Genomic DNA, 14,016 nt, shown 5'->3' with positions numbered 1-14,016 from the left:
TCATGAGAAAATCAAAAGAAATCAACCAAGACCTCAGGAAAAAAAATGTAGACCTCCACAAGTCTGGTTCATCCTTGGGAGCAATTTCCAAACGCCTGATGGTACCATGTTCATCTGTACAAACAATAGTACGCAAGTATAAACACCATAGGACCACGCAGCCGTCATACCGCTCAGGAAGGAGACGCGTTCTGTCTCCTAGAGATGAACGTACTTTGGTGCAAAAGTGCAAGTCAATCCCAGAACAACAGTAAAGGACCTTGTGAAGATGCTGGAGGAAACAGGTACAAAGTATCTACATCGACAGTAAAACAAATCCTATATCGACATAACCTGAAAGGCCGCTCAGCAAGGAAGAAGCCACTGCTCCAAAACTGCCATTAAAAAAGCCAGACTACGGTTTGCACATGGGGACAAAGTTTGTACCTTTTGGAGAAATGTCCTCTGGTCTGATGAAACAAAAATAGAACTGTTTGGCCATAATGACCATTGTTATGTTTGACCTCAATCATATAGAAAAGTTGTGGGCAGAACTGAAAAAGCTTGTGCGAGCAAGGAGGCCTATAAACCTGACTGAATTACACCAGCTCTGTCAGGAGGAAAGGGCCAAAAATCACCCAACTTATTGTGGGAAGCTTGTGGAAGGCTACCTGAAACGTTTGACCCAAGTTAAACAATTTAAAGGCAATGCTACCAAATACTAAGTGAGTGTATATAAACTTCTGACCCACTGGGAATGTGATGAAAGAAATAAAGCTGAAATAAATCATTCTCTCTACTATTATTCTGACATTTCACATTATTAAAATAAAGTGGTGATCCTAACTGAGCTAAGGAATTGTTACTCTGATTAAATGTCAGGAATTGTGAAAAACTGAGTTTTTAAATGTATTTGGCTAAGGTGTATGTAAACTTCCGACTTCAACTGTGTATGTACTGTGCCTTCGGGAAAGTATTCAGACCCCCTTGACTTTTTCCACATTTTGTTACATTACAGACTTTTTTTTAAATTCCCCTCATCAATCTATATACACAATACACTTTTGCAAATAAAGTAAAAAACTCAAATCACATTTTACATAAGTATTCAGACCCTTTAGTCAGTACTTTGTTGAAGCACCTTTGGTAGCGATTACAGCCTTGGGCCTTCTTGGGTATGACGCTACATGCTTTGCACGCCTATATTTGGGTAATTTCTCCCATTCTCTTCTGAAGATCCTTTCAAGCGCTCAGGTTGGATGGGGAGTGTTGCTGCACAGCTATTTTCAGGTCTCTCCAGAGATGTTCGATCGGGTTCAAGTCCGGGCTCTGGCTGGGCCACTGAAGGACATTCAGAGACTTGTCCCAAAGCCACTTTTGCGTTGTCTTGGCTGTGTGCTTAAGGCCGTTGTTCTGTTGGAAAGTGAACCTTTGCTCCAGTCTGAGGTCCTGAGCTCTCTGGAGCAGGTTTTTATCATATCTTTCCCTCGATCCTGACTAGTCTCCCAATCCTGCCATTGAAAAACATCCCCACAGCATGATGCTGCCACCGTCATGCCTCACCGTAGGGATGGTGCCAGGTTTCCTCCAGACGTGACACTTGGCATTCAGGCCAAAGAGTTCAATCTTGGTTTCATCAGACCAGAGTCGCCCTTTAGTCCTTTAGGTGCGTTTTGGCAAACTCCAAGCGGGCTGTCGTGTGCCTTTTTACTGAGGAGTGACTTCTGTCTGGCCACTCTATCATAAAGGCTTGATTGGTGGAGTGCTGCAGAAATGATTGTCCTTCTGGAAGGTTCTCCCATCTCTACACAGGAACTCTGGAGCTCTGTCAGAGTGACCATTGGGTTCTTTGTCACCTCCCTGACCAAGGCCCTAATCCCCCGATTGCTCAGTTTGGCCGTGCGGCCAGCTCTAGGATGAGTCTTGGTGGTTCTAAAGTTCTTCAATTTAAGAATGATGGAGGCCACTGTGTTTTTGGGGACCTTCAATGCTGCAGACATTTTTTGGTTCCCTTCACCAGATCTGTGCCTCGACACAATCCAGTTTCGGAGCTCCACGGACAATTCCATCAACCTCATGGCTTGGTTTTTGCTCTGACATGCACTGTTAACAGGTGTGTGCCTTTCCAAATCATGTCCAATCAATTGAATTTACCACAGGTGAACTCCAAGTTGTAGAAACATCTCAAGGATGATCAATGGAAACAGGACGTACCTGAGCTCAATTTCGAGTCTCATAGCAAAGGGTCTGAGTACTTATGTAAAATAAGGTATTTCTGTTTTTTATTTGTAGTAAATTTGCAAAAATGTCTAAACCTGTTATTGCTTTGTCATTATGCGGTATTGTGTTTAGATTGATGAATAAGGTTGTAACGTAACAAAATGTGGTAAAGGTCGAGGGGTCTGAATGCTTTCCGAATGCACTGTATGTATGTATGTATGTATGTATGTATGTATGTACACTATATATACAAAAGTATTTTGTTTTTACCTTTATTTAACTAGGCAAGTCAGTTAAGAACAAATTCTTATTTTCAATGACGGCCTAGGAACAGTGGGTTAACTGCCTGTTCAGGGGCAGAACGACAGATTTGCTGACAGGTATATAAAATCGATCACACGGCCATGCAATCTTCATAGACAAATATTGGCAGTAGAATGGCCTCACTGAAGAGCTCAGTGACTTTCAACGTGGCACTGTCAAAGGATGCCACCTTCCCAAGTCATTTCGTCAAATTTCTGCCCAGCTAAAGCTGCTCCGGTCAATTGTTAGTGCTGTTATTGTGAAGTGGAAATGTTTAGGAGCAACAACGGCTCAGCTGCGAAGTGGTAGGACACAAAAGCTCACAGAATGGGATTACTGAGTGCTGAAGTGCATAGCTCATACAAATCGTCTTTCCTTGGTTGCAATACTCACTACAGAGTTCTAAACTGTCTCTAGAGCAATGTCAGCCAAAGAGCTGTTCGTCGGGAGCTTTATGATATGGGTTTCCATGGACTAGCAGCCGCATGCAAGCCTAAAATCACCATGTGCAATGCCAAGCATCTGCTGGGGTGGTGTAAAGCTCGCCGCCATTGGACTCTGGAGCAGTGGAAACGCATTCCAGAGTGTTGTCACGCTTCATCTGGCAGTCCGACAAACAAATCTGGGTTTGGCAGATGCCAGGAGAACACTTCCTGCCCTAATGCCAACTGTAAAGTTTGATGGAGGAGGAATAATGGTCTGGGGGTGTTTTTATGGTTCGGGCTAGGCCCCTTAGTTCCAGTGAAGGAAAATCTTACAATGACTTTCAAGACGATTCTGTGCTTCCAACTTTGTAGCAACAGTTTAGGGAAGGACCTTTCCTATTTCAGCATGACAATGCTCCTGTACACAAAGTGAACTTGACTGACCTGCACAGAGCCCTGACCTCAACCCCATTTAACACCTTTGGGATGAATTGGAACGCAGACTGCGAGCCAGGCCTAATCTCCCAACATCATTGCCCTACCTCACTCATGTGTTGTGGCTTGAATGGAAGCACGTTCCCGCAGCAATGTTCCAACATCTAGTTGAAAGCCTTCCCAGAACTGTGGAGCCTGTTATAGCAACAATGGGGGGACCTACTCCATATTAATGCCCATGATTTTGGAATGAGATGTTCGACGAGCAGGTGTCCACGTGTGTGTGTTTATTTATTTCATTGATTTATTATTTTTTACCCCTTTTTCTCCCCAATTTCATGGTATCCAATTGGTAGTTAGTCTTGTCTCATCGCTGCAACTCCCGTACAGACTTGGGATCGGCAAAGGATGAGAGCCGTGCGTCCTCCGAAACACTACCCAACCAAGCCGCACTGCTCCTTGCCAAAATGCCCACTTAACCTAGAAGCCAGCCGCACCAATGTGTCAGAGGAAACACCATACACCTGGCGACCGTGTCAGCGTGCACTGCGCCCGGCCCGCCACAGGAGTCCCTAGAGCGCAATGGGACAAGGACATCCCTGCCGGCCTAACCCGGACGATGCTGGGTCAATCGTGCGCCGCTCCATGGTTCTCTCGGTCGCTGCTGGCTGCGACAGCACCTGGTCTCGAACCCAGAATCTCTAGTGGCACAGCTATTATATATTTATACACACACACACACAGTATATTCCGGTCTCTGACATTACTCATACTTTCCGGATTATGTATATATTGTTAAAAAAATTATTGCTTGGTATTGCTGCACTGTTGGAGCGAGAAACACCAGCATTTCACTGCACCTGCAAATCTGTGTATGCAACCAATAAACTTTGATTTGATCAAGGGGTACAAGGGCACAGAGGGTGGGTTTTCTGTGGGAGGGATCTAGTGAATGAGGGAATAATGGGATAAGATGTTTGCGGGGAAAGAGAGGTGTGTGTGTGTGTGAGAGATTGACTTTCTCTGTGTTCCCGTCCAGGTGAGGAGGGGAAGTTGGCCCACAGACACATTGAGATATCACTGCAGGAGGGAGTGCCACGCCTCTTCTCCCCTGGCAGCATGGCCAGCACCGCCTTCTAATGCCACTAGAACGGAATACTGATACTGTCATGCCCATGTCAACACACTGTTACAGCCATTATGACATACACACATTAAAATATACACTGTCAAACAGGGTGCAATATACCCAGATGCAAAGAGGATGCTGACTTTTGCACATGCACTCACTAACACTGGGATGACATCTACAGCTTGACGCGAAGTCAGTGAACTAAACTCGCATATTACCAACCTGTGTGTAAATAAGTGATAACTACTCATGAAAACTGTGGAATTGTAGAAGTGATGAAGAGTGGTAGAAGTATTTTACTGCCTTACAGTATGTTTTGGTCTGGTGGTGTTGCCTTCTGAGTCATGTAATTATAGCTGGGATGATGAATGGATGGAAGGACACTGCAATCATTGTGTCAGATCAAGACATGGATAGAACAAAGTAGAAAAGTGACATGATTACTTTTCTGGGGAAATGCACTTATTTGCTTAATTTGTGAGGAAGCAGGTTGGCGTTGGTCTGTGTGGAGAATGACTTTGAGTGTTTGGTAGGAGTACTGAAGTAAGTCATGGGGATGGAAGGGATTGGGTTGTTCCTCAGGAAATAATGGTGGTGAAACAGTTCCAAATTCTAGGACCACAGTCTGATGAGGAGCTTGTTGCCATGCCAGTCGGGAAAGGATGCTTGAAGAAAGTTATTACAGTGCCATCATTCCATACTATCATTATATACTTTGTGGAAATATATATTCCCACTGGAAGTGTATATGTTATATAATTGTAGTGTAATTTGGTTGGCATTGTTGAGACAATTGGAGTAAATTCATATTTGGTTTGAGTGCTGATGCCTCAAGTCACCATGCACTTCCTGAGACTCACGCCACTGGCGATATAACTGAAGATTATTTCTGCTGTATTGGTGGTGGAGTTATTTTTTATTATTGAAAACTTAAAACTGTGCTGGACTGGACTTTGCCTTTTTGGAGCAGACAACTTCTCACTTAAACAGACAACCACACTGCTAGGACTGGCCACCTGCTGGCCATTATAGTGTGGAATCAGGGTGTGATGAGAACCTGCATTCACTGTATATTATTTACTTAGCAGATTCATCTGTTTTTTTATATATAGGACTTCAAAATAACAATATACACTGAAGGAGCTTTTTAAGTTGTCTAAGTGCCTCAAGTTAGTGGTGAGATGAGACTACGAATGAAGAGATCCGGTGCTAATAGAAACACTGCAGCAAAGTATATTTTCCATATGACTCAAATTGTGCAGCATTAAAATAAATGATTTTCTTTAGATTTTCTTTCTATAAAAGTATAGTCTGACATATCTTGCCTGGCAATAAATGTACATGAATTATTAATAAAAATGTGTTTGAGAATGTATAATTTCCCTATGTTAATTACGTTTGGCCATTGTAAAATAAACAGACCCATAGCTAATGATACTGTAGCCATGGCCTTTGGCGCAGCAATGAGGGGCAGACAAATTGTTCAAACTGATTACAGGTTTTCATTTTGGTACAAATACACTAGAGGCAGACACATTCAGATTGGGTTTATTATAGGCCTGTTAAATAAATATAGAGTACAACAGATTTTAACTTGACATTCATATGAAATACGATTAGATTTATGATAAAATTATCTATTCATGACGGTGTACGGTATTTCAAAAGTAGCGCCCCACATGGCCAATCCCCATAATTTAATGTCTACACTGGTTTACACCCACCCTTTCGCCACCGCCCCCCTTCACTCTGCACAGGCGCACAAACTTCACAAGGCCGCCATTTTGTGCGGAGCCTTTTCTGAAAAAGCGGGAGAGGATTAAAACCCCCGGAGTAGTAGGGCGTAATTCTCAGCCATCTCGGTCAGATTGAAGAACATACTCTGGGCTTTCTGTCAAATTCAGCGAGGAAATAAAAGACGAAGAGCAGGTAAAGTAAGAGTACTTTCCAGAAAAGGGGGGAGCTTTGCAGGAGCTTTAATCGGCCTCTAGGTGTCACGATGGGGCTCCCGGTCCAGGCGGCAGACGGGGGGTGTTTGTCTCCCTCTATCGTTATTGAAAATTTAGCAAAAAACATTTATAACCCAGAAGTTCAACACAATTTTGCAATAACGACTCTTTTTGGAGCTATATTAGTTTGCATTTCGGCAAGGATCGATCATTAAAGACTTCAACGTGTTGGTTTAGTTTTAAGGCCAGGCGTCCATTTTCTTTTTCTTCGTCTTTGTTTCCTGCCTTTTTACAGAGTCGAGATGGAAACTCGCGGCTGTGTATCAACTCAGCGCGCGCCAGATTGCAGCACAGAACAACGAATTTTCTAAATCGCACATGCATAATCTTGCTACAGTAACTATCATAGCTAGCTACATACAGTTAGCTAACTAGCCGTTCAACGTATAACTGGTTAGCTAGACCGCTAAATTAGCTATATAATGTCACTTTCCACGCCATTAACTAGTATTGTTAACGAACTATTAAAGCTATAAATTATCGAAACAATAGTAACAAAACTAAGTGTTTTCGACCACAATGGCATTCGCAAAAGCTAACGTTAGCAAACCCCTACCATTGGCCTAGCTAACTTAGATAATTAGCTAACCGTTAGTTTGATCTGTTACGTTATAGTTTAGCTAACTAATTATCATATATTAAAAGCTGGCAATTAAAACAAGGTCTAAGTCACGATGCAAAGACGATAACAAATTTTAGCAGGCGCCAGCATCTTACTAGCTAACGTTAGGTTACGTTACAGTAGCTAGCAACATAAACGTTAGGTAGACAAGGCTTCTAGCGCATGCCGAATTCAAACAATTAAGATGCATAACCAGCAAATGACCACGATAGCCATTTTCACTAGCGTTTCCAGTAAAACGACGTCCCCCTTCGCCCTACATTTAATGAGCACGTAGTCTAGATTTTTGTTTAACGAAATGTCTTCTACAAGCTTACTGCAGTTCATTTTCCACCCAGTGTCCGTTGTCTGTTTCAAAGCCTACCTTGAGCTACAACGACACTAGCTAGATAGAATTGATCAAAACAGGGTAGAGCTCCCTCTACAACCCAGCTGGTAGCGGTACATAAACATGACTAGCTGACGTTAGCTAGCTATATGACTTCATGTACACTATCAAAATTGCGGCCCGCAATTGCACCCTTCGTAGAATGGCCCAACTAGCTACGAATGTGTCTGTGCTTTCAATTCATGCAGTAGGTTTATGTAGAAATGTCAACTTGTTTGTCTTCCCCACAGGTTCAGTGTCAGGTAACAGTCAGGGGAGTTGAGTCAGAAATTGAGGAAGCCAAGCAGGTCTAGAAAGATGAAGTATTCCTTTCTGGTGCAGGTAACAATTTAGGAAGCTGAGGAAGTTGCATCAACTTTGTCTGAGATCTTGAGTGAGCTGAACAGTATGCCATTTTCTGTCTGTTAAGCCTAGCTAAGTTGATCATATGTCCAGGTACTGAAAAGGGATTTAAATTCCCAACAAATTGAAAAAACAGTTTCAACATTTATGAATAAATGGTTATGAGTTCACATTACATTGCTAGATTGGTTTTGGGTTGGCTCTCTCAGGTATTACCGATGGACGGCGGACCAACCGATGTTGTGGTTGAGGCCAAGGACAGCATCACCTATGAGGGGGAGGAGGTGGTGGCAGACCTGCTCCAGCAAGCAGCAGAGGGGGTAATGGACCAGCAGCCTGTGGGAGAGGGGGGCCTGGATCCCCAGGAGCTGGTGGATGGAGTCAATGTGGAGATGATGGTAATGGATTCCCTGGACCCTGCCCTGCTGCAGATGAAGACTGAGGTGATGGACGCCCCTGTGATCTCAGCCCACGAGGCCACGGTCACCACAGTGGATGAGACCCAGATCATCACTCTGCAGGTTGTCAATTTGGAGGAGCAGCAGCTTGGAGGCCTTGGGGAGCTACAGCTGGTCCAGGTGCCTGTCTCTGCTGTGCCTGTAACGCAGGCCACTGTAGAGGAGCTACAGGGCACCTTCGTGGACGCCACGGCCATGCCCAAAGATGGAAACCCTATGATCTGCCACACCCTGCCCCTGCCAGAGGGCTTCCAGGTAAGAACTGCACTTCAAGACTAGATATTACATCATTCAGAGCTAATGGAAGCATCTTTTCCCAGGGGTTTATATCAGCGGTTTGTGCTACTGGTACATATCTAGATGTACTACTTCTAAAGAAACTTAAAACACTACTCCTTCTTCAGGTGGTGAAGGTGGGTGCGAATGGTGAGGTGGAGACGGTGGAGCAGGATGAGCTCCAGCACCAGGAGGAGCAGCAGGTCCAGCCTGAGGAGGAGGAGGAGGAGGAGGAGCTGCACTGCGAGACCCAGCCTGACGACCCACAGTGGACCACAGACCCAGACTACCAACCCCCGGCCAAGAAGACTGCCAAGAAAGCAAAGAAGAGCAAGCTGCGCTACAACACTGAGGGGGACAAAGACAACATGGACGTGTCTGTCTATGACTTTGAGGAGGAGCAGCAGGAGGGGATGCTCTCTGAGGTCAACGCAGAGAAGGTGGTGGGCAACATGAAGCCCCCCAAACCCACCAAGATCAAGAAGAAGGGTGAGATTACTAGCACCACTGTTGCTGTGTCCTTTGTTTATAGTGAATGTTGTAACTCAAGTTGTGGTGCTGTTTGCCTCTGCAAGTGCTGACTTTAGGCATTTGTATGCTCCAGGTGTGAAGAAAACATTCCAGTGTGAGCTGTGTAGCTACACCTGTCCCCGCCGCTCCAACCTGGACCGACACATGAAGAGCCACACGGACGAGAGGCCACACAAGTGCCATCTGTGTGGAAGGGCCTTCAGGACTGTTACCCTGCTGAGGAACCACCTCAACACACACACAGGTATGGTGTCATCAGTCACATTAAAGGACAGTCCTATATTGTTAGTCCTGTCCATGTTGGATACCATTTATCGGTCTCTGTCTACAGGTACCAGACCACACAAGTGTCAAGATTGTGACATGGCCTTTGTGACCAGTGGAGAGCTGGTCCGACATCGTCGCTACAAGCACACTCATGAGAAACCCTTCAAGTGCTCCATGTGTGACTATGCCAGTGTAGAGGTGAGCAAGCTAAAGCGGCACATCCGTTCCCACACTGGGGAGCGTCCGTTCCAGTGCAGTCTGTGCAGCTATGCCAGCAGAGACACCTACAAGCTGAAGAGACACATGAGGACACACTCAGGTGAGGCACAGCCACAAGGATACTGTGTAAACACCATTAGTGATTGACCTGATTGTTGTGAACTTGTTCACTCGTGTTTTCCTTTTTTGTTTTCCAGGAGAGAAGCCGTATGAATGCTACATCTGCCACGCCCGTTTCACCCAGAGTGGAACCATGAAGATGCACATCCTGCAGAAGCACACAGAGAACGTGGCCAAGTTCCACTGCCCCCACTGTGACACAGTCATCGCCCGCAAGAGTGACCTGGGTTAGATACCTAGACGTTGACTTGGCCTGATCATCCCAATATGATGACAGCATGATTTGGACATCTCCACCGTAAACTTCATCGTGCTTGAACTTGCCTAATGTGTATACAGATGACATGTCTCTCAATAAGCTGGTTTTAACACCCCCTCTCTCCTCCAGGTGTCCATCTGCGTAAGCAGCACTCGTTCATTGAGCAGGGACGGAAATGCCGTTACTGTGATGCTGTGTTCCACGAGCGCTATGCTCTCATCCAGCACCAGAAGTCCCACAAGAATGAGAAACGCTTCAAGTGTGACCAGTGTGACTACTGCTGCAGACAAGTAAGAGGGCCTGCTGTCTGTAACCTGTTGTCTCTAACCTTGGATGATTGATGGATCTAGATGGGAGTAAATGCATAGTGTGTGATGCTATGGTGATGGAGTTAGCTCCTTTTGTCAGTAAATATCCTATCAAGGCCAATGGCAGGAAGGCAAGAGTGTATGGAAACTGGTTCAATGCTGATTGTTTTGAGATGGAGCTGGTACAATTTCCAGCAGTTTCTCTGTCCTTATGTGTGTGTTTCTTGCTGTCTTAACATTGACTAGGAGCGTCACATGCTGATGCACAGGCGCACACACACAGGAGAGAAGCCGTACGCCTGTAGCCAGTGTGAGAAGACCTTCCGTCAGAAGCAGCTCCTGGACATGCACTTCCGGCGCTACCATGACCCCAACTTTGTGCCTACTGCCTTTGTGTGCACCAAGTGTGGCAAGACCTTCACCCGCAGGGTATGGACACTTACTCAAACACAAATCAACTGAGTGGAAGAATACGGCCATGTTTTGGACATAGCCCTTCATTTAATTTGTTTAAATATTTTGTGTTCCTCTCCTTAGAACACCATGGCCAGACATGCAGAGAACTGTAACGGGGATCCTACTGAAGGAGAGAACGGAACCCCACCCAAGAGAGGACGGGGTGGGAGGAAGAGGAAGATGCGCTCAAGGAAGGACGATGATGATGATGACGACGATAGTGGTGAGGCCTGTTTTACAGAAACATATCTATTTGTAGTGTCATATTGACTTTGCTATAATAAGCTCTTTCAGTCCAAACCTCTACTTGCTATTTCTCGTTGAATGTAATGAGATCAGTGTTACTCTTTAACTGTTCCCTTTTCCAGAGGACAATGCTGATCCTGAGCTGGATGACATTGATGAAGAGGATGAGGATGCCGAAGAGGCACTGCTGGAGGAAGAGGAGGAGGAGATGGAGTTGGAGCAGGCTCCACCCACCAAGCCTATCCCCGCCCCTGTGGAGCCGCCCGTCAAGAGGAAACGGGGTAGACCCCCCAAGAATGCGCCCAAACCTGCCTCACCTGCCAAAGCTAGCAAGGCTGCCCCTAAGGGCAAGGCTGCTGCAGGTGAGTTACACCTCACTGGTCCTATGTCATGGAATGTCTAAATAAATGCCCATTTAATGCTGTGTTATAATGCCTGGTGTTACCTCTGTCTCCTCAGCAGCAGCCATCATCCAGGTGGAGGATGAGAATACAGGTGTCATAGAGAACATCATAGTGAAGAATGAGCCAGAGGCTGAGCAGGCTGCCATAGAGGTGGTGGTGGAGCAGTCGGAGGAGGCAGAGGCAGGGGTGGAGACAGTGGAGCTGCCTGTAGCAGAGGCTGCCCCCAATGGAGATCTCACCCCTGAGATGATCCTCAGCATGATGGACCGGTGATCTAGCCCAGACAGCTCAAAGACGTCCCCTTGTCCACCCTCTTCATACAATCTGCCATATTACAAACCACTCCGCTTACACTTTATTTTTATCATTTGTTTTTAACATCTGTTTCTTTTCACTCAAACCCACATCCTTCCATGCATTCACTGTAACAGTTAAAGTTGCTTTGGTCTGTAGAAATGTAGATTTGGTGAAATAATGGCTCCATTCTCTACTGTAATCTATTGGTGCATGGAGGGGGGTGGTAGCTGAGGTTTGACACATGGTGGACATTGGGACTTAATGCAGTGGTCAGTTGCAGCACCCCCCCCCCCCCCCCCCCCCAATCTAACAACTATTTTCGTAACCTGTTTGTGACCTTGACATGGCAACAGTGAGTGCCAAGTGAGCCTTGTAATCTAGAACCTTATATCTGCTGTAGACTAAAATTAACTTTAGCTCGGCATGTTGATAGGAATGGCTTTCTTTTAAAAACCGTTTTATTTACTGCATATTCCATATGACTTATTATTATACTTGTCACAGATTCTGAAGTTTGTAGAGGCTTCGATCAACATCAGGCCAGGGACAATGAGATTGTCCATCCAAAGTTTAAGACTGCGGTTGATATGTTTGTACAAAAGGTAGTCTGGGCTCGTTTTGCTTGTAAATACTTTTTATTTTAGTTTTATTACCAGCATTTGAATCTTTTTCTAGTGATTTAAAGCCCTTTAATGCTGGAGGAAAGGAAGTCAACCGTAGCTGTTTTGAACACAGGCTGTATATGGCTTTCTTATCTCTAATGTGGGAGGCTTTGCCTACTTTAAGAATCATGTTGGCTATATGACCTTCCATGTTTTGAGCTTTTTAGCCTGAGTATTTGTAGCGCATTTATGGGAGGTACATTACTCACTCTTATCCCACTGTTCATCCCAAACCACAGTCACTAATGCTCTAGTTTTTGAAAGATGGCCTTGTTTTGCATTTCAAGATGAGGTAAAGGCATTCATATTCTTAAAAGCTTTAGTAAAGATCTGTGAAATTGTTGAGCAGGGGTATTCAATTCTTCCACTATGAGGTCCAGAGCCTGCTGGTTTTCTGTTGTACCTGATAATGAATTGCACCCACCTGGTGTCCCAGGTCTAAATCAGTCTCTGATTTAGAGTGGAACAACAAATCAGTGATACTGGCTCCGGGGTTCAGAGTTGAATTTGACGGCTGTAGAAGGTGTCCAATTGGACTAGCTTCAGGTCTTAGCTGTAAATTAAATATGATTATTGAGGCTTTGGTAATCTTGTGAAGCAGAATGTTTCTCCCAGTTCACTGTTAATTTCTCAGACCATTTTGTCATAACTGCATAGTTTTATTGTGGGATGTGTACAGGAGAGAGCCTTGAGAAATTCTGATAATGACGTTCAAAAAGGGGAGGAGAGAACTGAGAGAAGGATATTTTGTATAAAGTTTGTTACTTGTTTAAGATGACTATTTACTTTCTTTCACAGAACATTTTTAATGCTGATACAACCTGACTTTTCCTCCTATATGTAATTGCGTTTAAATTGCTTTTTGTCAAGCGCTTAAATTCTGGGTTGATCATTTTTGTACCTGGCTGTACTGTGTGAATTTAGCAACGATCTGAAAACCAAAATAAATACATGTATTATGGCTGGGTTGGGCTGAGAGGGCATGTATGAGGAATGTACAGCTAATAAAAAGATATTGGCCTACAGTGTTTTTGTTCAAATGTTTATCTTGAATTTACTATATCTTGTCTCTGGGCTTGAAGCTTGCTGCTGGTTCACTCGTGTGACTGATTGACAGGTTTGCAAACCCTGCTACATGGCATTGGCTGGGGCTTGTTTATCTTTGTGCATTTGTTTGTTGTTGACCACAGAGGCTACTATATGAGCTGTGTTAGTGTGCAGAAGAGCAGCAGCTGGTTATCTGGAACCTGGTGTGTCAGCCTATTTTATGGCTGGAACAAAGTCCTTCAGAAGGGTCTCCAGACAGGGTTGTTCACCTGTATTTAAGCAGGTTACTGTTTTCTGTCATAAATCTTGTTCTGGGGCCCCTTGGGTGCGTGCTTAGTCCCCCTCGTACTGCCTGTTCAAACACAACTCCCAACACCATTACGTTTTCTGATGACAACAGTGTTAGGCCCGATCACCGACGATGATGAGACGGCAGCCTATAGGGAGACCTGTCAGTGTGGTACCATGACAACAACCTCTCAATGTGAGCAGGACAGGAGCTGATTGTGGACTACAGGAAAAGGTGGGCCGAACAGGCCCCCATTAACATTGACGGGCCTGTAGTAGAGCGGGTCGAGGGTTTCCAGTTCCTTGGTGTCCACATCACCAAC

At 44.9% G+C, this 14,016-nt stretch overlaps 2 protein-coding genes across 20 annotated transcripts in view; both read left to right on the top strand.

Annotated features, from left to right (window-relative positions):
* LOC139397721 (rho family-interacting cell polarization regulator 1-like) overlaps positions 1-5,929 on the top strand; it is a 131,492-nt gene extending 125,563 nt beyond the window's left edge. For 13 of the 14 annotated variants that reach the window (XM_071144620.1, XM_071144446.1, XM_071144293.1 and 10 more), the window contains one exon: positions 4,402-5,926. In XM_071144620.1, coding sequence (XP_071000721.1) covers positions 4,402-4,502 — 101 coding nt within the window. In that variant the 3' untranslated portion in view covers positions 4,503-5,926. Of the gene's footprint in view, positions 1-4,401 lie in introns of all 14 variants that reach the window. The other variant, XM_071144605.1, reaches the window with a different exon arrangement.
* A 310-nt stretch (positions 5,930-6,239) lies between these two features.
* Positions 6,240-13,383, top strand: LOC139397144 (transcriptional repressor CTCF-like). Of its 6 annotated transcripts, none has more exons than XM_071144110.1 (12): positions 6,486-6,839; positions 7,744-7,834; positions 8,065-8,568; positions 8,718-9,078; positions 9,194-9,364; positions 9,452-9,706; positions 9,804-9,953; positions 10,115-10,275; positions 10,540-10,722; positions 10,831-10,972; positions 11,118-11,357; positions 11,455-13,383. In XM_071144110.1, the coding sequence occupies exons 2-12, from the start codon at positions 7,811-7,813 to the stop codon at positions 11,670-11,672; spliced, it is 2,409 nt and encodes an 802-aa protein (XP_071000211.1). In that variant the 5' UTR covers positions 6,486-6,839; positions 7,744-7,810; the 3' UTR covers positions 11,673-13,383. The 6 variants fall into 6 exon arrangements, with proteins under 6 accessions (XP_071000296.1, XP_071000287.1, XP_071000211.1 ...); XM_071144154.1 differs by having other exon boundaries at positions 6,487-6,839; positions 11,458-13,383; XM_071144195.1 differs by lacking the exons at positions 6,486-6,839; positions 7,744-7,834 and adding an exon at positions 6,240-6,423 and having other exon boundaries at positions 11,458-13,383.
* Positions 13,384-14,016: the final 633 nt, after the last annotated feature.

Source organism: Oncorhynchus clarkii, chromosome 1, assembly GCF_045791955.1.
Source record: "Oncorhynchus clarkii lewisi isolate Uvic-CL-2024 chromosome 1, UVic_Ocla_1.0, whole genome shotgun sequence".
Lineage (NCBI taxonomy): Eukaryota > Metazoa > Chordata > Actinopteri > Salmoniformes > Salmonidae > Oncorhynchus > Oncorhynchus clarkii.
The sequence above is the reverse complement of the archived record's forward strand: the minus strand, read 5'-3'. Positions and strand labels throughout refer to the sequence as shown.

Bases quoted from the DNA above. Each gene is read 5' to 3' on its own strand.
- LOC139397144 (XM_071144049.1), top strand. From the start codon at position 8,011: ATGGTTATGAGTTCACATTACATTGCTAGATTGGTTTTGGGTTGGCTC. The intron at 9,707-9,803 runs GTGAGGCACAGC...TTTGTTTTCCAG, and splicing joins ACACATGAGGACACACTCAG to GAGAGAAGCCGTATGAATGC. The intron at 11,358-11,454 runs GTGAGTTACACC...CTGTCTCCTCAG, and splicing joins TAAGGGCAAGGCTGCTGCAG to CAGCAGCCATCATCCAGGTG.